General features: G+C 45.6%; 1 protein-coding gene across 3 annotated transcripts in view; it reads left to right on the forward strand.

Annotated features, from left to right (window-relative positions):
- The window catches only part of BLM (BLM RecQ like helicase), a 526,815-nt gene that overhangs the window by 121,991 nt on the left and 377,276 nt on the right, over positions 1 to 27,548 (forward strand). For all 3 annotated transcript variants that reach the window (XM_078682948.1, XM_078682946.1, XM_078682947.1), the window contains exon 4: positions 24,475 to 24,670. In XM_078682948.1, the coding sequence (XP_078539074.1) occupies positions 24,475 to 24,670 (196 nt within the window). The remainder of the gene's footprint in view (positions 1 to 24,474; positions 24,671 to 27,548) is intronic.

A 27,548-nucleotide genomic window follows, 5' to 3' on the forward strand; every position in this document is an offset into this window, starting at 1 on the left:
TTATAGAATATATTGTGTATTTTAATTGCTGTTTTGAATTAGATTCATAATTCAGCTGGCATCCATGACATCTCTTTGGTATTAGGGTAAATAGAGTGCTGTCTGTCAGTACTTCGTCCTTTGTCTTTATTTTTCAGTGTTGTTAGCTTTAATTGGAGTCCTAGGTATATTATGGGAATGAAGTGTAGTTTTGTTCATTTAATTTCCAAGCTTCCAATCTAGAGTAAGACCTGTGCTACGATCTGGAAAATGAACTGTTCATTGGAAGGATAGCATTTTGAGGCGGTTATCTTTAGGCTATTTTGTTGATTAACACAGTGGACTATGGGCCACAAAAAGTTAGTTTTGGTGTCGAGATCTGCAGATCAGGTAATGGGTTCATTCAGAATCAGTTATCTTGTTAAATAAAACATTTTGTGTGACATAATTTTGCCAAATGAACATTTTTTCATGTCATATTTTTGTCATTGCACAGACTATGGAGTTTGGCTGGTGAACATTTTGTCTCATAACACCAAATCCATTCTAGAAAGACTGTCCCAAATCATTTTCCAATAAAATGTATTCGCCTTTTATTCTCTCAAACAGTTCCACTAATTGGCTATTGTAGGCCCATGGTGGCATGGTGTAACAATTCGCAAGTCATCTGCACAACACAGAAAACGTATTCTAGTTGGATCTAAACGTGAGAGATTTACTGTGGTCACTAACAAGTCTATTAAACAGATAGGAAGTAATATTTACTCTTGTACAACCCTTATAAAGGAGAGGCACTTACCTGAATGCTCCAATTCTTTACTTTGTTTAATGGTTGCCCAGTTTTAAAATAAGTAACCGCAAAATCTTATGTACTAACCATTGGAAGCTTCCATTGATAAAAGGTTAGACCATACTAGGGTCCTAAGAACCTCATGATATGCCTGCCTTCGGAAAAACCAATGAGCGCACAATGCAGTAGAACTGTTACTCTTGCAACTGCACAATCTCTTCGAAACCCAGTTCGACAATTGTTGCTGGAGCTTCATATTGGCATTAATCACGGGCTGTCGTTGCTGTAGCGCAAAGTGCAGATCTTGTGTTGCTGGTCTTTGCTGGCTATTGCTACAGCACAAAAAGTCGGGTACACTAGATCTTTGTGTTGGCAGACGTAACCGGCGGCAGAGTCTTGTTGCAAACAGGCCCATTCGATGTTGCGAAGAGCCCAAAACGTCAGGATTTTACCTTTCTTCACATGAGGAACTCTGCTAATGCCAGCCAAGGGTGCAGGTCCTGAGGATACTCCTCTTGGGGATTGGGAACTCACTACAGTAAAGGCCAGCACATCCCAGGCCAGTCTGGTTGCAGGTCCAGGCAGTTCCATTGCAGAAGGTCAGCTGGACATTTGCAGGGACGCCTCTGGAACTTGTTGTATCCCTGTAGCTCAGGCAGGAGGTCAACCAACTGACCCTTGGAGTCACTCAGGTTAGCCTAGGATGAAGGGAGTAGGTCCGGTCTTTTTTCTCAGTAGGTATGCCAGTCCTCAAGCAGCGGAGCAATCCTCTGGTAGCAGCAGGAGGGTTCTCATGGGAGCATGGCAGTCCTTATGTAATGTCCATAAGTGTACTGATGAGTGGTTCTGGAGGTCCAATATTTATACCTGGTGCCAGCCTTCAAAGTAGTGGAATTGCCCATACTACCCCCACGCCTGGTTCTGGAAAGTTCTTCACTTCCCCTGTCAAGGCTCCAAGAGATCTGGGGTAACAGATTATTGTCAGGGTCCTTTGTGTGTTGGAGGCAAGACGTTTGAGGTGTATTGGGGGAAAGGCACAGCTCCAACTCCAGCTGTCCTAGCAGGAGGACCCTTCCTTCCCACCCCTAGTACCTTTGGTTGGGCCCATCCTGCCCACACTTAAGACCTTTGATGTCACGGTTGGAAGGAATATACAAACCCAAATAGCAGAGCCATTCACAGTCATGTGGCCCAGGACACTGGCAGAAGGCACAGGTGGGTAGGACAAAGAAAGGCCAACTTTCTAAAAGTGGCGTTTTCAGAATTGCGACTTAAAATGGGACTTTTCTTTAAAGATGATTTTAAATGACAATTCATTTGAGTGTCCGTACAGTAGTAAATACCGGCTTTGGGAGTTTTTCACGAGTCAGACATATCAACCATGTACCCACATGTCTGGCCTTTTAAATACCATGCAATCTGCCCAATGGGCTTTTAGGGCACAACTTAGGGGTGGCTTTTATGTATCAAAAAGGAAGGTTTGGGCATGGCTAAAGGTGTATTTTGCGAGGTCAAAATGGCAATTTAAACTGCACTACAGGTTGCAGTGGCAGGCCTGAGACGTGTTTTAAAAGGCTACTTTAGTAGGTGGCACAATAAGTGCTGTAGACCTACCAGTAGCATTTAACTTACTGGCCCTGGGTGCATGTTGTTCCATTTACTAAGGAGTTGCAATTAAGTGTGCCAATTAGGTGTAAGCAAAATGTATCATGTTTGATGAAGAGAGTACTGGCTAGCAGTGGCAAAGTGCACAGAACCCTAATACCAACAACAAACTCGGCAAAACAGGAGGAGTGAAGACAAAAAGTTCAGGGAAATACCACACAAAGGATGTCACGTCTTACACTTGGTTAATTTGCAGGACACTTGTGCTTGGGATCCATGTCGGCTCCTTTTCAGCAATCAAAGATGACAGCAGTATGCAGTATTGCTTGGAATTTAGTGTCCAGTAGTCGTGCTCACCAGTAAGGCAAGGCTTTAGTTATTTGGTCATCACCCGCCTCTCACAGCTTCATTTCACATATGATGATAAGGATTGTCAGCTGGAAAATATCCAGTTCTGCTGGGTAAGCTGCAAACAGGATATGCCTTGTGTCTCTTGTATGTTAAAGTGCAGAACTTTACTTTACTCATAAACTTGGTCGGTTGATCTTTTTTTTATAGCAATTACGTGATGCTCAATAAGATAACGCATGACGACCTGATCCTTCATATATTTTGAAAACCCTTCTATATTTCATAACACGTAGGTCTCATGAAGACCTTGCTAGTTTGGTCCATAGAAGTTCTTTGTGGATGCAACAGCCTGCTAATGGGATTTGTCTTTTATTGCCCCTCAGTAATTTTCCCTGTTGGAGCCTGAGACCAGCTTATCTAAAGCATAGTCAACAGTTTAGTTTTTAAAAAGCTCCAATTTTCTCTGGTTGCATTTTACTGTTGGAAAATTAAGACCTATAAATGGAAGTTTCACTTGCAATCAAGAACATTGAAGAAGTGTTTTTTGCCAGCCTCTACATTGCTAATAATCTTCTGTCCCTGCACGTTTGGTGCATTATTCACCCCACTTCCTGAAATATTTTGATCAAGTGCAATACACTTACTTAATGGGTTATAACTTAGGATACAAACTTTGATAGCGAATTTCATAACATAATTGAAAGTATTTTTGTTTTTGTGCTCTTAAAAAAACCATTTACTTTAGTTTTTATGTGGCAGACCAGTGCTTCTTAACCTTTTAACTTCTGTAGACCCCCACTTAATCATTACTGGAACCCGGGGACCCCCACTGAGTTATTACTGGAAGCCAGGGACCCCGACCTAAGAGTTACAATGATTTTTGTTTTATAAACAACTTCTATCAGTTTTTTAATTGCCACCGGGTGGCTAACAAGATCTAGGCACAAGTTAAACATGTAGTTGCACATATACATACTAACAATCGTGCAAGCAAGGATCTATACATAGATGATTTATGGATTCTCTTTCGGTCTACGTTGTGAGTGTTGCGGGTGACAGGTTCAGCCACTTCCTCCATACCCGCCCATAGTTTTGGGGACAACCTCTTGCCTCAAACACCACCCTCTCCCGTTTTGGTGCACCAGTCAACTCCACGTCTCCACTTTGCGATGGTGGAGGGATGTGGGGGAGTTCATCCATTTTGCCGCAGTGTTGCTTTTAACAACCAGGAGGGCTGTACTCAGGAAGGCCTTCTTGGATATGGTGCCTACGGCACCCTCCGGTATCCCCAGGAGGATCAGGTTGGGGGATAGGGGATCTGCCCGCCCCAGGAACTCTGCCAGTTCTCCCACCACTGCCGCCAAGTATGTTTGTATTAGAGTGCAAGACCAGACCATATGGGAGAAGTCAGTGGACGCGAATGCGCATCTGGGTCAGGTGGCATCAGGCCTTTTACCAGCTGTGTGTAGGCGTAAGGGGGGATGGTATGCTACTTAATGGTGGTAAGTCTGTATGAGTCTCAATCTAGAGGAGATAGTGAGTTAGCGGGGAGTCATCAGGGCTTCGTGCCAGTCCTCTTCCTCCAGTCTTCCTATCCAGCCCTCCCACTTGGTCCGTAGGTGACAGAGTGAGCCGGGGTAATTTATTGTGGGAGTGCGGTAAATTTGTGAGATGCCTCCAATTCCTAGGGTACCCATTAGGATTTTTGCTTCAAGTGAATTAAACTCTGGCAGGCATTCTGGGTTGCGTATGTAAATATGAAGGTATTCATAGAATTGGGAATTTGCGAGGGCAAAGGAATCCTGTAGGCTGGCAAAGGAGCGCATGTGAGTCCCCGACCACATGTCCCCTAGTTGGGAGATCCCGATGGAGTCCCAAGTCCGGAAGGAGGCAAGTGACGCGAGGTGCCGTATCACTGCGGGGTTTGTTGTGCGAGTTTGGTATTCCACTGCACATGGTACAAGGTGGCACGCCAGGTTAACCATGGGCATCTCAGAAGGGGTCGGGGCTCTGTATAGCAGTACATGTAGAGTAGGTAAGCATAGCCATCTGAGTTCTAGCTTATAGGCCGGTTCGGACCACCCCCGTTAAACCAGTTGCGGGCCACGAGGAGTTGAGAAGCAATGTGATAGAGGTACAGATTAGAAGTTTGCAATGATTTGAACCGCAAAACAATACACAAAATGATAAACAGCAAACTAAAACACAAATGACATATTTTATTGAATTCACAAACAAATATAAAATAAATAAAACACAATTTTAATCGGAAGGTTGGAGCTTTTCTAAATTCAATTTAGGTCACTTATTATCCATACAATAATAACAGTCTGAATATACTAACTTTTTAGCCTCCACTTTCAAATTCATCTATGTTTACAGAACTTTTTAACATATTTATCTTTATATTTTATTAATGTATTTGTTACTTTATTAATCTGTTAATATTACTTGATTTTCGAAGATGTCGCAGACCCCTCGAGTAAGCTTTTTGGACCCCCAAGGGGCCCCAGACCTTAGGTTAAGAACCACTGTGGTAGACTAAATTAATAGGAGTTAGGTGTGATCTTTAGTGGGAGAGAGGGGGGATATGTGAATTCATGCTTTGATTGGCACCATTAATAGATGAGCTACAGGAGATTAAGTATTGTTATGTTTCAGAGGTATGACTTTTAAAGGAGAGGTAGTGATCTTTGGAATGAGGTATGGTCATTTGTAGAGATGCAGTAATAGGGATTATGACAGGCATGCATGTGACGTAGAGTAGGCTGTGCTTAGAGAAAGGAGGCATGCAGACGATGGAAATGAAAAAGAGATTCATTTGAAAGAAATTGGAATTCTGAGACAAAGTCAGTTTTCATGCAAGGCTTTCTGTGGATGCTTTTAGAGACTGCATGCTGTGCCTCCATTTCAGGTTTTCCATCAGTCTTTCCTGTTCCACTCGGTCTTGGAACTCTCTCGTTTTCCCATTCAGGGCATCTTGGCCAGGTTCAGGAGACCGTATCTAATATCTGTTTCCCAGAGGGTGGAACTTAATTTTTAGGAATTTCTTACAAATCATATTGATCTCATAAGAATGTATGCTGCAAAAGAGATTCTTTGAGTCTTGTACTTATACAGTTCATGTTTTTTAGATCTTTGTAATATTAGGCTTACAGGTCTGTGCCGCTGGAGGCATGCTATCATTTGTTAGGGTCACTTGAGGTCTTTATTAGTATCTGAATTTTGTGTGCTCTTTCAAATTCCAGAAAGGGGCTAAACTCCAGTTCCAGCAGCATTGATATGAAAGTTGAAAGAAAATGGATCATATCTTGGCCCTCTTCCATTTCTGTGACCCTAAAAATGGATGTTCCATAATTCGTAACCTCAATCAGCTGATTTCATGTATTTGGTTTCCAGAGCGTTTATTCTTTTGTCCGATTTGTTCAGCTAAATCTTCAAGGTGGTGATCTCTCGTTGGAGTGATTTGAGTTTATTAGTTTTCATGGTGAAGAGCTCCACTGTTTAGCTGGAATGTTTTTTAGTTCCCACATCATTGAATCAATTATTGGGGTGGCCATATTTGGAGCTCCAGCTCGAGATGTCTCCCTTTTAATGAAGTGGGTGTAGGTGCTTCACACTATCAAATTATATGGACCAGACATAGGACGAGATTCAATGTCCAAACTATAAATGTTGATTTGGAATTAAGAATAGTTATAGAAGGCAAATGGTAGTTGGTTAATCAATTGAAATCCGTATTCAAAATCATAAATCCAAGAAAGGGTCTAAGTATCAAAGTAGCAAGAGGGCTGGCATGAAGCCTGTCGCTGACCAATTAGATGAAAGCTCTATCACTTATCCCCAAAGCAACACATTTTATAGGCTTTGAAGAGTAGACCACACTCTTTGCATGGTGTGAAGTGGCACCATGGAGCATACTAATAAAAGTTATATGACAAAAATAAGTCAATATTACAGAAATTGTATTTCATTGAACTAACAAACCCTGCTAATTTAATAGACCAAAAGTATTTCTCACCTACATACACAAGGAAAAAACATTGCACTACTAAACAAACCATTTAAAAATGAATAAACAGTTGTGGCTGCAGGCAGCATACGCCTTGAACATTTGAATCATTACAAGAACATCTCCGACATGGCTTCCTCCAAGGCACTGTAGTTTATATAATGCAAAAAAAACACCATTATGCGGTGGGCCATCGGGACACTTACAATGAAGCACTATGTCCCTACAGGCTAAACCTAGGGCCAGATCGAAAAACCTGTTGTCAGCCTTGCTTTATGGGCTTCTGTTGTACAGACCCAGTAGGCAAATCTCTGCAGTAGGCGTCCCTGTTTTTTTGTAATGTTCTCTCTAACTCTGCTGCGACCGCAACCCACAATCTGGTGATCACTGGGCAGTTCCATACAGTGTGTGCAAAGTCGGCAACAACTTCCGCACATCAAGGGCAGCTCAAGTCAGAAGTGTTCATCATGATGTTCAGTTCAGGAGCAGTGAGATATGCGGCGTGTAAGTAGTTAAGCTGTAAATTTGAAGCGGGTGTTTCTGGAGAAGAGTATGTTCTAAGGTCCTTTCTCATTCCTTTCCTTGAAACCGCTGGCCTATAATGATCTCCCACCTGGTATGTAAGTGTGGTAGGCCGTCCAAGGGCATACCAACCCTTTTTAGGGCTCGGGCCTACATCACCACGAAGTGGGGCGGGACTTCCGAGCTCTTATGTATTAGAAAAAAAATAAGAATTCTGAAAGGGGTCCGGGCTGCCACATTCCAGAAAGCGCGCGGTTTTTGCGTGTGGTATTTTGCCATGTGCATGGTAATTGGTCCAGGCAAGGCTGTGTTTAAGTAAGGCAGCACGCCATAGGACTTAGGAATTTGTCATTGTCCACTTCCTGCATAAAGTGTTCGGACACGCGCAGAAGAATACATAAATCCTCAATTACCAGCTGTCCGAGGTGCCGGTAATTGAAGGCAGATGGTGCTGGGAGCATGTGCACTGCTGTGTTTTTTTCCCTTCAGCTCTGTTTTTTTTCCCTTCAGCTCTGTGTGCGCGCATGAACAGCCGGCCAGCAATGTAGAGAATCACATGCATCAGATCTTGTTTTTTTAAACAATTGCGATCGCGAAAGTGATCTCTTTCTATGCTGCTTGTTTAAACAATTGCGATCGCAAAAGTGATGCTTTCTGTGCTGCTTGTTTAAACAATTGCGATCGCGAAAGTGATGCTTTCTGTGCTGCTTGTTTTTCGTATGTAATCTTGTTCTTCTACGAACTCGATGGTAGCGGAGTATCCCATCCTCACCCTCTAGGTCACTTCATTAATTTTCCATGAGTCCGCCGTGTCTGGTGGCGAGTGCAGAGTGGTAGTGCAGAGTGGTAGTGCAGAGTGGTAGTGCAGAGTGGTAGTGCAGAGTGGTAGTGCAGAGTGGTAGTGCAGAGTGGTAGTGCAGAGTGGTAGTGCAGAGTGGTAGTGCAGAGTGGTAGTGCAGAGTGGTAGTGCAGAGTGGTAGTGCAGAGTGGTAGTGCAGATTGGTAGTGCAGAGTGGTAGTGCAGAGTGGTAGTGCAGAGTGCAGAGTGGTAGTGCAGAGTGGTAGTGCAGAGTGCAGAGTGGTAGTGCAGAGTGGTAGTGCAGAGTGCAGAGTGGTAGTGCAGAGTGGTAGTGCAGAGTGGTAGTGCAGAGTGCAGAGTGGTAGTGCAGAGTGGTAGTGCAGAGTGGTAGTGCAGAGTGGTAGTGCAGAGTGCAGAGAGGTAGTGCAGAGTGCAGAGAGGTAGTGCAGAGTGCAGAGAGGTAGTGCAGAGAGGTAGTGCAGAGAGGTAGTGCAGAGTGGTAGTGCAGAGTGGTAGTGCAGAGTGGTAGTGCAGAGTGGTAGTGCAGGGTGGTAGTGCAGGGTGGTAGTGCAGAGTGGTAGTGCAGAGTGGTAGTGCAGAGTGGTAGTGCAGAGTGGTAGTGCAGAGTGGTAGTGCAGAGTGCAGAGTGCAGTTTGGTAGTGCAGAGTGCAGTTTGGTAGTGCAGAGTGCAGATTGGTAGTGCAGAGTGCAGATTGGTAGTGCAGAGTGCAGAGTGGTAGTGCAGAGTGCAGAGTGGTAGTGCAGAGTGCAGAGTGGTAGTGCAGAGTGGTAGTGCTGTTGTATAGCTCCTATATATCCTTATATCGTGTTAAGTTAGCATAGGTACATTTGAGATTTAAACGCCATTTTTCCTTTCTTGCAACTTCTGCACACGACCCTTAATTGTTGACTTAGCTTTCAACCTAGTGGTTTGCCGTGGTGTATGTGAGAATAATATGTTATTGCTCTGATATCAGTTTTGTTTAATAAACCATGTCTGCACGGAGAGTGCTGAAGTTTCAGGAGCAACACGATATGGAATTGTTATGAGGTCTGATCTCCACGCCTTCATAGTCATAACACAAGTGCAGCCTTTGCCAACTTGGGCTTGAGGCGGGATTGATATTGCTTTGCACGAGAATTGTTAACACACTTGATGCGGTGCACATGCAGAGAGAGCTGGTGTATGCTGATGTGATTCCTTCATGCTAGGACACTAAGGTATGGGCCCGCCCTAAAACAACCCAAAGAGACCTTCTTAGATAATAATATAATATATGTGTTAGGGAGGGTGAGATATAAGTGTTGTTAACTCTTATTCATTACAGCATGTTAACATGCTGTCACCATTCGCTTTTTATGTCTTAGTAACTATGCTGATAATTTTGCTACTGATAATAAGTATACTTGTATTATCAAAGATACTGCGCCTGAGAAGACGGCATTAGTAAATAAACATTTCAAATGCACATGTGTCTTCTTTACTCCATGTTCTGGTTTGTAATGATAATATAACGAAAGAGTGTTCATGAGTCCCACGTACCCTGAGGTACTGTAAGTTCATGTTCTGGTTTGTCTAAACATTGGGTGTTTGATATGTCCAATGAGACACTGTAGCTAGCTCGGTAAGGGGTGAGTTGGTTGCTAAGGTAAGTTTTGGGACACCCTAATTTGCCAAGGTTCCACTCCTCTGTGCACAGTTCTGTGTGAGTACAGAAACCCTGCAACATGGCGCCCAACGTTTTTCGGTGGTCTTATATCATGACACTCGAGTAGTTTATCATTCATGCCTTAACCCCTTCACATCCGTTTCCGGAAAACGGGGTGTCGGTGAAACCTACCTATTTTTTGAAATAGGTCTTTATTCAAGCTTGATTCTTTCTCAAAAGGTTTCTTTGAATTACTACCCAGTTGTGCTACAAAGTATTCTTTGTTTTTTCTTGTTTCCAATTCTGTAATGGCGGCAGCGGTGGCTATTGCGCAGCATAGTCGCGTAGCGGTACGCAACCATCTTCAGACGTACCAGGTCCCAGTAGATGGGATGGCTGTGATTTTCGTGGTATGTGCAGATCCGGCGTTTCCTTACGAGTTGTTTTACTCTTGGGTTACGTTTCCGGCTGTGGACGCTAATTCTGGTTTGTTCCACTCCTACACCGCCTCAGATGTCCCAGCTGAATATACGCCGTACAGGGCATTGGAAATACCTATTGATCATTGGCAGCATCGAGTTTGGTTTGATGGCGCCCTCCCCCACTCTATGTCCCCTGCGAGGTTAGGTCCACTCTCAATTCCAGGTACTAATTGGCCTGCGTTGGGTGGCTTTACCCCGCACCCGAATCACGGGGCTTGCACCCTGGCTGAAATTCGCAGGCTGCATGTAGTTTCCATTTCCGTGATTCGTGCTTTAGTGCAATACATCGGTCGACATCTTCCTGGTGGTCCCCAGGGGGGTGCGGCCGCTCCCATGGAACGAGGCGGAATGCGTCTCAATCCAGTGATGGTAAATTCGGTTTTTGGTGCGCGTCCTGTTGACAACGATGACTTCCCATTCTGGCTAGCAGAGAAGTTTGATCAACTGGAGGCGGTTTTTCCGAATTCTACTCCTGCTGATAAACATAGAATGTTAACGATTACTCTACCGAAGGATATTACTCCTGAACTTGCTGACTGTGACAGCTGGGGAAAAACATTTGCGGCAGTTTATACAAGGTGCTTCGGCACCCCGTCTATGACTGCCCTGCCTGAAATCGTTAGACGTGTTCAGAATGATCACGGTCCAGAGGCAGCGGTTGAATTGGGTATGCGCCTGTGTGGTTCTTTTGAGATTGTAAGTGATCTCATTCTCTCCAATGTTAAAGGAGATGCAGTTAACTTTCAGGTGTCGAATGCTTTGGCTGCTCTGCCCGATGCCGACAAACCCCGCCAGTTAGCAAAGATTGTGGTGGCCGCTTATAAAACAATTGGCCGCACAAGTAGAGGTCTAAAATATTTTCCAGTAAAGGAGAAAAAACAACCACAGGGACAATCTGCAGTGACAGATGCCCAGCCCAAGTCCAAGAAACAAAATTGGCCTAAAAAACAGACACAGGGGAAGCAGACAACGCAGACTCAGGGTACTTTTCCTGCAATACAAGCTCCTGCGCCACCCGAAAAAGTTTATGATTTGCGCGACCGCGCGATGATTAAATCGCCTGATCGTTTTCAGGGTTCTGATCAACGCTCTCCTCGTTCCTTTCAGGACACATCGGCTCCCAAGACCGGTGGAGGAGGAGGGGGTGGACGTGGACGTGGTGGCCAACAAGGACGTGGTCAGTCCCGCCAGACGGACGGCGCAGTGAAGCAGGAGGATTCTACGCCTAGGCGTCCGCAGTTTGCGGCTGCAACAGTGCAGAGTGGTAGTGCAGAGTGGTAGTGCAGAGTGGTAGTGCAGAGTGGTAGTGCAGAGTGGTAGTGCAGTTTGAGAGTGCAGAGTGGTATTGCAGAGTGGTATTGCAGAGTGCAGAGTGGTATTGCAGAGTGGTATTGCAGAGTGCAGAGTGGTAGTGCAGAGTGGTAGTGCAGAGTGGTAGTGCAGAGTGGTAGTGCAGAGTGGTAGTGCAGAGTGCAGTTTGAGAGTGCAGAGTGGTATTGCAGAGTGCAGAGTGGTATTGCAGAGTGCAGAGTGGTATTGCAGAGTGCAGAGTGGTATTGCAGAGTGCAGAGTGGTATTGCAGAGTGCAGAGTGGTATTGCAGAGTGCAGAGTGGTAGTGCAGAGTGCAGATTGGTAGTGCAGAGTGCAGAGTGGTAGTGCAGAGTGGTAGTGCAGAGTGGTAGTGCAGAGTGGTAGTGCAGAGTGGTAGTGCAGAGTGCAGTTTGAGAGTGCAGAGTGCAGAGTGGTATTGCAGAGTGCAGAGTGGTATTGCAGAGTGCAGAGTGGTATTGCAGAGTGGTAGTGCAGAGTGGTATTGCAGAGTGCAGAGTGGTAGTGCAGAGTGCAGAGTGGTAGTGCAGAGTGGTAGTGCAGAGTGGTAGTGCAGAGTGGTAGTGCAGAGTGCAGAGTGGTAGTGCAGAGTGGTAGTGCAGAGTGGTAGTGCAGAGTGGTAGTGCAGAGTGGTAGTGCAGAGTGGTAGTGCAGAGTGGTAGTGCAGAGTGGTAGTGCAGAGTGGTGGTGCAGAGTGGTGGTGCAGAGTGGTGGTGCAGAGTGGTGGTGCAGAGTGGTAGTGCAGAGTGGTAGTGCAGAGTGGTAGTGCAGAGTGGTAGTGCAGAGTGCAGAGTGGTAGTGCAAAGTGGTAGTGCAGAGTGCAGAGTGGTAGTGCAGAGTGGTAGTGCAGAGTGGTAGTGCAGAGTGGTAGTGCAGAGTGGTAGTGCAGAGTGCAGTTTGAGAGTGCAGAGTGGTATTGCAGAGTGCAGAGTGGTATTGCAGAGTGCAGAGTGGTATTGCAGAGTGCAGAGTGGTATTGCAGAGTGCAGAGTGGTAGTGCAGAGTGGTAGTGCAGAGTGCAGAGTGGTAGTGCAGAGTGCAGAGTGGTAGTGCAGAGTGATAGTGCAGAGTGGTAGTGCAGAGTGCAGAGTGGTAGTGCAGAGTGGTAGTGCAGAGTGGTAGTGCAGAGTGGTAGTGCAGAGTGGTAGTGCAGAGTGGTAGTGCAGAGTGGTAGTGCAGAGTGGTAGTGCAGAGTGGTAGTGCAGAGTGGTAGTGCAGAGTGGTAGTGCAGAGTGGTAGTGCAGAGTGCAGAGTGGTAGTGCAGAGTGCAGAGTGGTAGTGCAGAGTGGTGGTGCAGAGTGGTAGTGCAGAGTGCAGAGTGGTAGTGCAGAGTGGTGGTGCAGAGTGCAGAGTGGTAGTGCAGAGTGGTGGTGCAGAGTGCAGAGTGGTAGTGCAGAGTGGTGGTGCAGAGTGCAGAGTGGTAGTGCAGAGTGGTGGTGCAGAGTGGTGGTGCAGAGTGGTGGTGCAGAGTGGTGGTGCAGAGTGGTAGTGCAGAGTGGTAGTGCAGAGTGCAGAGTGGTGGTGCCGAGTGGTGGTGCCGAGTGGTGGTGCCGAGTGGTGGTGCAGAGTGGTGGTGCAGAGTGGTGGTGCAGAGTGCAGAGTGGTAGTGCAGAGTGGTAGTGCAGAGTGCAGTTTGAGAGTGCAGAGTGGTATTGCAGAGTGCAGAGTGGTATTGCAGAGTGCAGAGTGGTATTGCAGAGTGCAGAGTGGTATTGCAGAGTGCAGAGTGGTATTGCAGAGTGCAGAGTGGTAGTGCAGAGTGGTAGTGCAGAGTGGTAGTGCAGAGTGCAGAGTGGTAGTGCAGAGTGCAGAGTGGTAGTGCAGAGTGGTGTAGTGCAGAGTGCAGAGTGGTAGTGCAGAGTGGTGTAGTGCAGAGTGCAGAGTGGTAGTGCAGAGTGGTAGTGCAGAGTGGTAGTGCAGAGTGGTAGTGCAGAGTGGTAGTGCAGAGTGGTAGTGCAGAGTGGTAGTGCAGAGTGGTAGTGCAGAGTGGTAGTGCAGAGTGGTAGTGCAGAGTGCAGAGTGGTAGTGCAGAGTGCAGAGTGGTAGTGCAGAGTGCAGTTGAGAGTGCAGAGTGGTAGTGCAGAGTGCAGAGTGGTAGTGCAGAGTGCAGTTGAGAGTGCAGAGTGGTAGTGCAGAGTGCAGAGTGGTATTGCAGAGTGCAGAGTGGTATTGCAGAGTGGTATTGCAGAGTGGTATTGCAGAGTGGTATTGCAGAGTGGTATTGCAGAGTGGTATTGCAGAGTGGTATTGCAGAGTGGTAGTGCAGAGTGGTAGTGCAGAGTGGTAGTGCAGAGTGGTAGTGCAGAGTGGTAGTGCAGAGTGGTAGTGCAGAGTGGTGGTGCAGAGTGGTGGTGCAGAGTGGTGGTGCAGAGTGGTGGTGCAGAGTGGTGGTGCAGAGTGGTGGTGCAGAGTGGTGGTGCAGAGTGGTGGTGCAGAGTGGTGGTGCAGAGTGGTGGTGCAGAGTGGTGGTGCAGAGTGGTGGTGCAGAGTGGTGGTGCAGAGTGGTGGTGCAGAGTGGTGGTGCAGAGTGGTGGTGCAGAGTGGTGGTGCAGAGTGGTGGTGCAGAGTGCAGAGTGGTGGTGCAGAGTGCAGAGTGGTGGTGCAGAGTGCAGAGTGGTAGTGCAGAGTGCAGAGTGGTGGTGCAGAGTGCAGAGTGGTGGTGCAGAGTGCAGAGTGGTGGTGCAGAGTGCAGAGTGGTAGTGCAGAGTGCAGAGTGGTAGTGCAGAGTGCAGAGTGGTAGTGCAGAGTGGTAGTGCAGAGTGGTAGTGCAGAGTGCAGAGTGGTAGTGCAGAGTGGTAGTGCAGAGTGGTAGTGCAGAGTGCAGAGTGGTGGTGCAGAGTGGTAGTGCAGAGTGGTGGTGCAGAGTGCAGAGTGGTGGTGCAGAGTGGTGGTGCAGAGTGGTGGTGCAGAGTGGTGGTGCAGAGTGGTGGTGCAGAGTGGTGGTGCAGAGTGGTGGTGCAGAGTGGTGGTGCAGAGTGGTGGTGCAGAGTGGTGGTGCAGAGTGGTGGTGCAGAGTGGTGGTGCAGAGTGGTGGTGCAGAGTGGTGGTGCAGAGTGGTGGTGCAGAGTGGTGGTGCAGAGTGGTGGTGCAGAGTGCAGAGTGGTAGTGCAGAGTGGTAGTGCAGAGTGCAGAGTGGTAGTGCATAGTGCAGAGTGGTAGTGCATAGTGCAGAGTGGTAGTGCATAGTGCAGAGTGGTAGTGCATAGTGCAGAGTGGTAGTGCATAGTGCAGAGTGGTAGTGCATATTGCAGAGTGGTAGTGCAGAGTGCAGAGTGGTAGTGCAGAGTGGTAGTGCAGAGTGCAGAGTGGTAGTGCAGAGTGCAGAGTGGTAGTGCAGAGTGGTAGTGCATAGTGCAGAGTGGTAGTGCAGAGTGCAGAGTGGTAGTGCAGAGTGGTAGTGCATAGTGCAGAGTGGTAGTGCATAGTGCAGAGTGGTAGTGCATAGTGCAGAGTGGTAGTGCATAGTGCAGAGTGGTAGTGCATAGTGCAGAGTGGTATTGCAGAGTGGTATTGCAGAGTGGTAGTGCAGAGTGGTAGTGCAGAGTGGTAGTGCAGAGTGGTAGTGCAGAGTGCAGAGTGGTAGTGCAGAGTGCAGAGTGGTAGTGCAGAGTGGTAGTGCAGAGTGGTAGTGCAGAGTGGTAGTGCAGAGTGGTGGTGCAGAGTGGTGGTGCAGAGTGGTGGTGCAGAGTGGTAGTGCAGAGTGGTAGTGCAGAGTGGTAGTGCAGAGTGGTAGTGCAGAGTGGTAGTGCAGAGTGGTAGTGCAGAGTGGTAGTGCAGAGTGGTAGTGCAGAGTGGTAGTGCAGAGTGCAGAGTGGTAGTGCAGAGTGGTAGTGCAGAGTGGTAGTGCAGAGTGGTAGTGCATAGTGCAGAGTGGTAGTGCAGAGTGCAGAGTGGTAGTGCAGAGTGGTAGTGCATAGTGCAGAGTGGTAGTGCATAGTGCAGAGTGGTAGTGCATAGTGCAGAGTGGTAGTGCATAGTGCAGAGTGGTAGTGCATAGTGCAGAGTGAGAGTGCAGAGTGAGAGTGCAGAGTGGTAGTGCAGAGTGGTAGTGCAGAGTGCAGAGTGGTAGTGCAGAGTGGTAGTGCAGAGTGGTAGTGCAGAGTGGTAGTGCAGAGTGGTAGTGCAGAGTGGTAGTGCAGAGTGGTAGTGCAGAGTGGTAGTGCAGAGTGGTAGTGCAGAGTGGTAGTGCAGAGTGGTAGTGCAGAGTGGTAGTGCAGAGTGGTAGTGCAGAGTGCAGAGTGGTAGTGCAGAGTGCAGAGTGGTAGTGCATAGTGCAGAGTGGTAGTGCATAGTGCAGAGTGGTAGTGCATAGTGCAGAGTGGTAGTGCAGAGTGGTAGCGCAGAGTGCAGAGTGGTAGTGCAGAGTGGTAGCGCAGAGCGCAGAGCGGTAGCGCAGAGCGCAGAGTGGTAGCGCAGAGTGGTAGCGCAGAGTGCAGATTGAGAGTGCGAGTGGTAGTGCAGAGTGGTAGTGCAGAGTGCAGAGTGGTAGTGCAGAGTGGTAGTGCAGAGTGCAGAGTGGTAGTGCAGAGTGGTAGTGCAGAGTGCAGAGTGGTAGTGCAGAGTGGTAGTGCAGAGTGCAGAGTGGTAGTGCAGAGTGCCTAAAACACATTGCCATTTACAATGCCATTATCTCTAACTTAAAACAAACCCGAGCCCTAATGCATTCCTAATGCTTGTTTTGTTTAGCCAAGAAATGAGATGGTGGAAAATGAACATTAATCTTTATTAATAAAACTGCGTTTACAAGGGCCTCAGAAAAAAATAGCTGCCTAGAAGCCTTGGTCCCTGACATTGAGTGGACGTCTTTATGTGCGCCCAGGTTAATTCACAGGACAAATTGCGAAATACTACTGTTTCAATAAATATAGTGTGTGCTATTTCTTCTTTACTAGTGTGGGTCTGTCTTAAAGAATGTAAGCAGGCTTGTTAATTTCCTGATTTAGCAGCTCCTCCTTATTTTCATTTCCCCTGCTTTAGTTTTTGTTAGTTGTTTATTAAACAATCTTTAAGATGACTACATAGTGCCCTTGTACCCTAGATTGAAGGAGGTAGTGCTCACTGCTGCAGAAGGAGGCCCTTCATTATTTGTGTATAATGCTGGGTAACAAGAATACATGGTGGCTCCCCTGCTATAGGGGAGTGCCATCAAAGTATTACCCCCCTCCCCCAAATCCAACATGGCAGATCCTAGAGCACTCGCTCTTCCATGCAGCAGAGTGAATGAATGAATGGGTATATTTGTAAAGCGCGGCATTCACTCTAAGGAGCATCTTGGCGCTAGCAGAAAAGACCGAGGGGATCTATGATAGGGAAAGGTAAGGCTAACACATCAAATATGTGTCAGATGAGAGATAGCACAGTGTGGTCTGGGGCAGCAAAGATCCAGGTTTTTCACAGTTTTTTTAACATAGGTTCAGGTTGTGCAAGTCTTAACTGGGAGGGCAAGGTATTCCAAGCTTTCGTTCCTAGGACAGCCATTGTCTTTCCCCCTCTAGAGCCTTTAGGTAGCTTGAGTACTAACCTAGCTGCTGCATTCTGGACCACCTGTAATCTTTTCAGAACAGCCTTTTTAGCTCCTGCATACAGGCTGTGGCAGTAATCCAGAAGGAATAGGATTAATGCTACGGTGACTGCCTTCCTAGCGCTCATAGGAAGTAGATCAAGGAATTTTCTCAGGATCTTTATCGTGTGGAAACACAAACCTGCCAAAGCAAGAGCTTGCTTGTGGAAAGATAGTGTGGGATCGAACTTGGGGCCATTTGTATCAAAATCCTCATTTGCGATTCTCAAATAGCGCTTTTTTGCGAATCGCTATTTGAGAATCGCAAAATGCTATGTGTGTAGGATTTGCAATCAATTTTGAGAATCCTACATATTCCTTAATTGCGAATCTCAAATTGCGATTCGCAATTAAGGAATACCTCCCCATTCATTCCTATGGGCCTACAGGCCCATAGGAATGAATGGGAAGACATTCTCAATTTGCGATTAGCAGTTAGAGAATCGCAAATTGAGAATGTTGCACCCCTGAAATAAGCATGGGTGCACATGTGGCGCACATACATGCCCTAAGGGCATGTATGTGCTTCACATTGCACTTTGAAAAATGCAAAAAAGTCTATTTTTCAAACAAATCGCTAATTACCACCAACTTGAAGTTCGTGGTAATTTGCGTTTCCTTAAGGCCAAGTTGCACTTTTTTGGTGCTTCTTACATTGCATTTAAGGAATCGCAAAATTTGCGATTCCTTAAATGCAATTGCAAAATTAGGAATCGCAAATTTTGCGATTCCTTATTTTGCACGCAGATTTGCCTCATACATAGCACTAAGCAAATTTGCGAATTTCGGCATTTGCAATCGCAATATTGCTTAATACATATTGCCCTTGATCTCTGGAGCCATATTTGGTGGCCACCACTGTTTGGGTGTGAAGAGATAAGATTTTCCAAACAGCATGATTTCCACTTTTTGGCTGTTACATTTGAAATGGTTGAGTTTCATCCAGTCCATGACTGCAGTTAGACAGTGATACAAAAGGGGGTGGTGATGGACAGAGCATCTGAATCAATCAAACACTCACACCCAGTCAAAAGATCTGGGTTTAATCCATCACCGTTCTTTAGCCCACTCTGCCACCCCAGTTCAGAAATGGCTATATGCAAATCAGTCTGACCCTGTGCCTCATGGGAACAGTCCAGCCCGAACTGCCAAGCCATGTCTTCCCTGGACCGGAAACAAGCTTCCGAGGACCGGTTTCTGGCATTCCAGCCTTCTTCAGCCCGGCTTGCTTGAATCCAGTGGCAAAGTGAGCAAGGGACTCACGTCTGAGCATACCCTGCCACACTTATGGCGGCCAAAAGCAGTACAAAAAGGGGTGGTGATGGACGGAGCATCTGAATCAATCAATCAAACACTCACACCCAGTCGAAAGATCTGGGTTTACTTCATCACCGTTCTTTAGCCCACTCTGCCACCCCAGTTCAGACATGGCTATAAGCAAATCAGTCTGACCCAGTGCCTCATGGGAACAGTCCATCCCGAACTGCCAAGCCATGGCTTCCCTGGACCGGAAACAAGCTTCCGAGGACCGGTTTCTGGCATTCCAGCCTTCTTCAGCCCGGCTTGCTTGAATCCAGTGGCAAAGTGAGCAAGGGACTCACGTCTGAGCATACCCTGCCACACTTATGGCGGCCAAAAGCGGTACAAAAGGGGGTGGTGATGGACGGAGCATCTGAATCAATCAAACACTCACGCCCAGTCAAAAGATCTGGGTTTAATCCATCACCGTTCTTTAGCCCACTCTGCCATCCCAGTTCAGACATGGCTATATGCAAATCAGTCTGACCCTGTGCCTCATGGGAACAGTCCAGCCCGAACTGCCAAGCCATGTCTTCCCTGGACCGGAAACAAGCTTCCGAGGACCGGTTTCTGGCATTCCAGCCTTCTTCAGCCCGGCTTGCTTGAATCCAGTGGCAAAGTGAGCAAGAGACTCGCGTCTGAGCATACCCTGCCACACTTATGGCAGCCAAAAGCGGTACAAAAGGGGGTGGTGATGGACGGAGCATCTGAATCAATCAAACACTCACACCCAGTCAAAAGATCTGGGTTTAATCCATCACCGTTCTTTAGCCTACTCTGCCACCCCAGTTCAGACATGGCTATATGCAAATCAGTCTGACCCTGTGCCTCATGGGAACAGTCCAGCCCGAACTGCAGAGCCATGTCTTCCCTGGACCGTAAACAAGCTTCCGAGGACCGGTTTCTGGCATTCCAGCCTTCTTCAGCCCGGCTTGCTTGAATCCAGTGGCAAAGTGAGCAAGGGACTCACGTCTGAGCATACCCTGCCACACTTATGGCGGCCAAAAGCGGTACAAAAGGGGGTGGTGATGGACGGAGCATCTGAATCAATCAAACACTCACACCCAGTCAAAAGATCTGGCTTTAATTCATCACCGTTCTTTAGCCCACTCTGCCACCCCAGTTCAGACATGGCTATATGCAAATCAGTCTGACCCTGTGCCTCATGCGAACAGTCCAGCCCGAACTGCCAAGCCATGTCTTCCCTGGACCGGAAACAAGCTTCCGAGGACCGGTTTCTGGCATTCCAGCCTTCTTCAGCCCGGCTTGCTTGAATCCAGTGGCAAAGTGAGCAAGGGACTCACATCTGAGCATACCCTGCCACACTTATGGCGGCCAAAAGCAGTACAAAAGGGGGTGGTGATGGACGGAGCATCTGAATCAATCAAACACTCACACCCAGTCGAAAGATCTGGGTTTAATTTATCACCGTTCTTTAGCCCACTCTGCCACCCCAGTTCAGACATGGCTATATGCAAATCAGTCTGACCCTGTGCCTCATGGGAACAGTCCATCCCGAACTGCCAAGCCATGTCTTCCCTGGACCGGAAGCAAGCTTCCGAGGACCGGTTTCTGGCATTCCAGCCTTCTTCAGCCCGGCTTGCTTGAATCCAGTGGCAAAGTGAGCAAGGGACTCACGTCTGAGCATACCCTGCCACGCTTATGGCGGCCAAAAGCTGTGTGAGTGTTTGATTGGTTCAGATGCTCCGTCCATCACCACCAGTGATGACATTTCTCTTCAGCCACTGGGTATCATCTTCGTATGAAATGGATTAGATGTCGAAGGTGTCCATCAAGGTAAGCAGCAGTGTCATATAAAGACTGAATAAAGTTGGGCTCAGGGACGAGCCCTGAGGGACCCCTGATGACAGCTGTTTTTCTGTGGATTTGTAGCTACCAAGTGTAACTATATTTATTACGCCTGTTTTCTAGAAAACATGATAGCCAGGCCAGCACCTATATTTGCAAGCCTTTCTCTCAGAATATCACGAGAGACCGTGTCAAAAGCGGCCGATAAGCCTAACTGAATCAGTGCCGCATCCTTGCTTTGATCTTGGGCAAACTTTAGGGTTTCAGTTGTGTGGAGCAGCACCGATTCTGTTAAGTGGCCAGATCTAAAACCGGATTGTTCAGGGGTAAGTTATTTTCTTGCTGCAAAAAGTCATTGTTGTCTATTTGCCACTTTCTCTGCTATTTTGCTCAGACATGGTAGCAACGAGATAGGTCTGAGGTTGGAGAGGGTCAGGAATGTTCTTTTGTTGTAGGGGTTTTACAGCCGCAATCTTCCAGTTGTCCGGTACGCTCGATAACATAAAGGAGGAATTGATTGTTTGATTAATAGTCGAGTTTATAATATCCAAAAGTGCATGCAGTATTTTTAGGGGGCAGGGATCGAAGGGTGAACCTGACTTGCAAGAGAGAGTAGCTTGCCTAGACTGTTCAAGACTGATCTCCTTGAAGCAGGTGAGTTCCATGCTAGTTCCTGGAGTTTGTGCTTCACTGGACGAGGGGATTTATCCTGTGAAGTCTTTTTTTAGGTCTACGATTTTGTTTTCAGAGAATTCGGCAATTTGATCACATAATCTCTGTAACGGCTGAATTTCCTATTCTAGAATTTTTGGATCCGTGCAAGATTTCACGATATTAAAAATGTTTTTCTGATTTGCTACTGCCTGATTGATTTGATTACAATAGTATACCTTCCTTTCTATTTTAATTTGTTGATGGTGTAATCTGAGTTGCTTTGAAAGATAGAAGTTCTTCTGATTCATAGTTCTTTCTCCATATTCTTTCCAATTTCCTGCATTGGCCTTGTACGTCTTTTAGATGGAAGTGGGGGAGGGTGAAACAGGGAGCAGAATTTTAATTGGTGTTGCTTTTTCTACGAGGATCAAATGGAGCCAGAGTATTAGCTAAAGAGGTCATCCAATCAATAAACAGGTCGTAGTCAATCGAGGGGTTACCCTTAAGTGTGGGTTTACACGCTTCTGCCGTGGCCTGTAACTCAGAGATGGTAAGCATGTTATTCCACTTGCGTCTCAATGTGAGTCCGGGTTGTGTAGGATTTTTCACTGATTGAGCAATATTATAGCCAATCCTGAACGAAATAAGCTTGTGATCTGACCAAGTTATTGTAACTGGGGAATCAGTAGTTAGGCAGGCGGGTTTGGTACATATACCATCTAAGGTGTGCCCCGCGCAATGTGTGGGCCCACTATCTTTTGTTTTAGACCCAGAGTGTTAATAATTTCCATAAAGTTTTTGGTGTTAGAAATATCACTTGCTTCTAGATGTATGTTGAAGTCCCCTAGGATGGTAAAATTGGAATATCGAACCACTAGGGAGCTTATACTTTCCCCTGGGTTGTCTAAATATTTGAGGGTAGACCCAGGGGATCTATAAATCAGAGCTCCAGCGAACGTCGTACAACTGTCTAGTTGGAAGCAAAAGCTTAAATTCTGTAATGTTTATTAATGAGCATTTCAAATAGTCTTTGTAAATTATTGCTAGAGCCCCCCTCCACTCCCCACCTCCTTTGCCCATTTCTTTTGTATCTGGCAATGGTGTATCCTTGTGGGAGGGCTTGCACAATGTCAGGATTAGAACACTCCTTCAACCATGTTTCAGTAATGAAAAGGCAGTCTACATTCATATTTGCTAACAAGTCCTGAATATGTGGCGCTTCTTTGGCTAAGGATCTTGCATTAACGCGTCCGCAGTGTAGCTGATTGTGGTAGTTTTTGTTGTCCGCAGAGACTACTGGGAAGCATACCCGTCTATATCATCTTCTGTTTGCCAGGCTCGAATCCCTGGTCTTGTTCCCTCCTACAGTTGTCGGGCACAGTATGCTGCCTCGTTCTGCACACTGATTTCAGGGGGATGCTTAATGGTATGTTGGCATCCGGTAGCAGGAGCACCCCAAAAACTCCAGGGTTCGCTGTGCACTCCCTCTCTCCACATCACCAACACCTCACTGGTAGGTAGGGAGCATCGTCCTCAGCAATAGTATTGCAGGGCGCCACAGGCGTTTGGGGACTTTCATCCATGTTGTTCAGTCTTCTGTCAGTTAACGTAGAGTCCTCCCATCAAAATCACAAATCAGTTAATCAGTGGACCTCTGTTTTCCTGAGCTGTTCAATAAATTGCCACATGCAATAGGTTTTATTAATTTAATCGGTTGTTTCAATCACCACGCATACACAGCTGCTCTAGAGACCTGCAATTCCGAGCATGTCATACATCTACCCCCGATAGATTGTTTAAACCAGCAGTTGGGGTTCAATTACAGGTTGTTAGCTAGGATTCTCTTCACGCTCATTTGTTGGGGTTATCCTGCAACACTGTAGCTGGACGTATCTACAGTCTGATGGCTAAAGGCCTCTTAAAATTCCCTGAGATATATATTTTTTTCAGGTTTTTTTGGGAGAAAATCAGCAGATAGTTTTTCTAGCTGAAAAGTGATTCTGAATATGGCTGATCAAGCCTCATACATTCAGTTATATGAGGCACAAATACACTGACCTTTTTAGAACATTTACTTTATACTTACAAGATATCATGGCTCCTCAGAGATGGGCACAGGATTGATGTCATGAGCCCTTGTACTGTCATGATTAGATTATTTTAACAAAGTATTCATAGGCACACCATACAAGGAAAATTGAAAACTCCACAGTACACAGAACTAAGAAGTGTGGCTCTGTTTAAACCTGGGGATTCATGTCCACATTGCCCTGCTCTCGTTTAACAAGAGAATCACCTACCAAGTGTTATGCACCATGTTAAAGTTCATCAGTGAAGGCAGCCCTCTCTATCTCTGCAAATTAACCCCTCGGTACAGACCTAGTGACCACCTCAGATCTAGCAGTAACAGGGTCATTGCCCCAACCATATAGAAAGAGAAGATTAACCAAGGAATTCTGAGCTGAGCCCGCAACAGACAAACCCTGGCCCTGCCTGCTGACCACCATAATGCTGCTCTTGGTGAGTCTGGTCAAATGCTGACAGTGTGCCATCAGGATAAAGAAATGCGTGTGGATTGCATGTTGCTGAAGAGAAACATGCACCTGTTTAAGTTGCTCAGTGGGTAAAGATGAACATAACTGAAGTTAAACAAATCCTAGGAAATAAAGGACAGTAAAGGGAGGAAGGGCACATGGACAAATGCTGAGATAACATATTTTTAAGTCATTACAGTCATTATTATTTTAGAAGCACAAGCAAAGAATAAGGCCCAGCAGACAGTGAATTCTGATATCTTTAGGGAGTTGATTTCCTGATACGGATTGTAGCAGGGCTTCTGTGTAGCAGAGTGTTCACAGTTACTTAGCTTCTTAGTGTCTTAGTGGTCTGGGTTTAATCATTGAAAGTCTCCATGTGAAGTGTAGAGGTCAGCAGGCTATCCTTGCCCTGAGTCAGTAGGTAGGAAATTAAGGGTTGTCCACACAGTGGTGCTCTGTGTAGAGATGTTGATGGGCTGTGGAAGGTACATGGATTATAGGTTGTCTCTGCTTAGTGCTCCCAGGTGAAGGAGTTTGGATCTTACTCTCTTCTGCCTAAACCATGTCTCCCGTGTCACTATAGTACTTTGCTAAGATTGTAGGCTCAGCAATCACACATTTAGATGAGATCTATATTTTTGTGGGCTTGTTGCACATCTGTCTAGTGAATTGTTTTCAGACTTTCTGTTTGTGTTTTTTTGTGCTATTCCATATAGTTTGAAGTTAAGATAAGTTGTATTTATTGTTAGAAAATCCAAGCGTGCTATCCAGGTGTGTTTCTTTGTGTAAGCACAATCATTAATACTCCTGTTATCACTGAGATTTCTAGTGCTTTCTCTGTCCCTAAGATGTCTCTGTGGATTGTGTGGTAGGTTGTTTACCTCTACAATGATAACTGTTGTGGTTTGTATCCTGTGTAGTGTTAGTGGCGGAGTCCTTCTGAGATTGTTTTCCATATCTTACTATTTGACTCCTACAGTTCTGGCATGTTGAGCCTTTTCTTATAATTATTCTTGTTTTCCTGTGAGATAAGCCGGTTGTTTACTGTACTTTTGTTCAAACCCTGGCATCAAAATACTTTGCTCTTGTTTTGTAGGTGATCTTGAGAAGAATTCATCTACAGCACAAATTAGCAAAGAGGAGGAGCAAACTGAGTTGAGTCCCTTACGGGATGAAGAGTTTTTTGTAAGTCCCCCGCACACATATCTAGGAGAAGAGTATGACGTTGATTGCATACCACCCTCTCCTGAGGAAGAAGGATTTCCCACACCGCCTCCACAGGAGGACCTGATGTAAGTTTAAGAAGTCTTCTACTTTTGGGGATTAACATTTTAAATGAATAATAAAGAGGGAAGAATAAAGAGCATAATAACTTTCTGAAAGTGCAGCTTTTAATGTATTCTTTAGAACTACCTTTCAACGGATAATAACTTTCATCTCAGATTTAGAGAAATTGGGTATATGAACGTATAACCTAATGTCTGGTCTCTCTCGTGGGACAATGCCCCTGTGCTTGTAAATAATGAGTCCGTTTTTGCAAAATACTTTGGCTACTCTAAATCCACTCTTTGAAAACAGAGAGGCAATGTTAGCCCCTCAAAATTGAGTTTATCTAATCACATGCTTTACTGATACCTCTGCTCATTTTCTTACTCATACTACTTAGTACAGCAAATACAAGTTGCATAATGTGGGTAAAATGGAGCATCGTGATGTACAAGGGTGGTATACCTGTATATGTTTCAGGGATTGGAAAGTGAGACATAGTACCTATTTCTTGAAGTGCATGAAATGAAGAAAAAAATATATAAAAATATGTGTGTGTGTGTGTTGTATATATGTGTGTGTGTGTGTTGTATATATGTGTGTGTGTGTGTGTGTTGTATATATGTGTATGTGTGTGTGTGTGTGTATATATGTGTGTATATATTTGTGTGTATATATTTGTGTGTGTATATATTTGTGTGTGTATATTTTTGTGTATGTATATATGTATATATTTGTGTTTATATTTATATATGTGTATGTGTGTGAATGTATGTATATATGTGTGTAGGTATGTATATATATATGTGAGTGTGTAGGTAAGTATATATATATGTGCATGTAGGTATGTATAAACGTGTGTGTGTGTGTATATATATATATATGTGTGTGTGTGTATGTATGTATATGTAGGAAATCGGGCCACTGGCTAAGGTGGGCGAGTGAAACCCTACTTAAGCAGCAACCACAATTTTCGTCGGGGTGAAACACAAGCAAACTCCAAAGTAACCTGCGCTTAACACTATGGTAGCTTGGCACAAAGCAGTCACGCTTAACTTGGAGGCAGTGGTTGAAGTATTCATGCAACACTTCAACAGTAATAAAGTGAAAAGACAACACAAGAAAAATCCCAAACCAGTTTAGAACAAATAGAGTGAAATGTAATAAATTATTTGGCACACAAAAGACGAAAATCCAATCAGTAGAACTGTAATATGCAATTTTAAAGACTTAAATAAAAACAGTGCTCAGAAGCACAAAGCGGCAACTATGGTCATCTGGTCACCCCGGAATGGGACAAAGTAACATTTTCAGGCTGACCGCGATGAAGCCAGCTACTTTTACTAAGTTAGGTCTGCTGAACAAGCTACCATATGTCCAGGTTGTGGAGCGTTGTGAGATCCTGCGTTGAGGATGCGTAGCACAGCAGCAGTTCAGATGTACTGTGGGCTGTGATGCGAGGTCCTACTTAGGGGATACATTGCGCTGTGATGATCCTGATGTGGAGCTGGGAAGAGACGCATTGCGCTGCGTCAATTCTGATCAAAAGACCACAGTTGGGCTGGCAGAGCACCTACAGGCCCACTTCCAAGGGTCTAGGACTGGGGGGGCACCACTTGGTGGACAAGACTCGCAGCATGCAGAGTCAAGATGCTGTGTTCGAAGGTGGTTGTAGCCTTTTCTGCCCTAAGGCTCTTCAGGAGGCTTGCTAACTAGCACTTGGCTTCATTCAGGTAGTCCTGGATTCAAAATAAAGCTTCTGTCCTTCTCTCTCAGGCAGCAGAGTAGCAGGCTTCTTGCAGCAGAGCAGCACAGCAGTTCCTCCTTCCGAGTCTTCCACAGGTCCAGATGTGTACTGAAGAGTTGGGTCTGGGGGTCCAATATTTATACCTGGGGCCCACTTTGACGTAGGAGAAGCTTCCAGAGTCCTCCCCCTAAAGAAGTGTTGGAATGTTCTGCCTCCCTGGCCTGGCCCCAGCTTTTCTGGGGTCATAAAAGACTAGTGTAAAACCCTTTAGGAGTGTGCTGCCAACACCCATTCCCCCTTTGTCTAACTGTCTGGGAGCAATACACTAAGACCAGCTGTCAGCTACACTTATTTTGTGACCCAGGATACTTGCCTCCAGGCACAAAATGGTTGGGACATGAGATGCTGACTTTCTCACAGTTAACGTATAAGGGGGTAGGGCCCTTCTTAACCAGCTAGATTGGGCCTCTTTTAATGGTAACATAACATGGACCTAGCTCTATTTTTTTAAACACCAATTTCTCACTAAACAAGGTTAAGTAAATGAATTGGCTTGGCCCCTGTGTTTATTCATAATTCTTTCAAAAAAAATTGTTGCGAATGGAACAACATTCATATCATGGAAGGGACACTTTTTAACCGTTTTATGTACATAATCATGTAACACAGAAGAACTATGTTGAATTCATCAGTGCTCAACACAAATAACATAACGTGATAAACTGCAAATTGTGCGATAAGGAATTTACACACCTAAAAAAATCAAATTCTCTATTCACATTAATAAACAAACCTTTATAAAGTACTCTTAGTACAAGTCAACTATTCTTAACAAACACAGAGGTGACCAATCACTGTTATGTCTTGCACTGAACCTCATATTACTACTTTCTCTTGGGGTTTCCAAAATGATTTAGTTAATGTGGGATGATCATTCTGTACAATAGCCCACTAAACTGTAATGTTCTTGCAAGACGCTCCCCAAGACTTTTTGTCGACTTGATTCAGACCTCCTGTGGTTACAACGTTCTGCTCAGGACTGATGATACATTTAATGTGGTGAATTATATTAAACTGGTAATCTCATTTCTCTCAGTGTATGTATGTGTGTGTATATGTATATACATACATACATATACACACACACACATATATGC

This window comes from Lissotriton helveticus, chromosome 3_1 (assembly GCF_964261635.1).
Source record: "Lissotriton helveticus chromosome 3_1, aLisHel1.1, whole genome shotgun sequence".
NCBI lineage: Eukaryota > Metazoa > Chordata > Amphibia > Caudata > Salamandridae > Lissotriton > Lissotriton helveticus.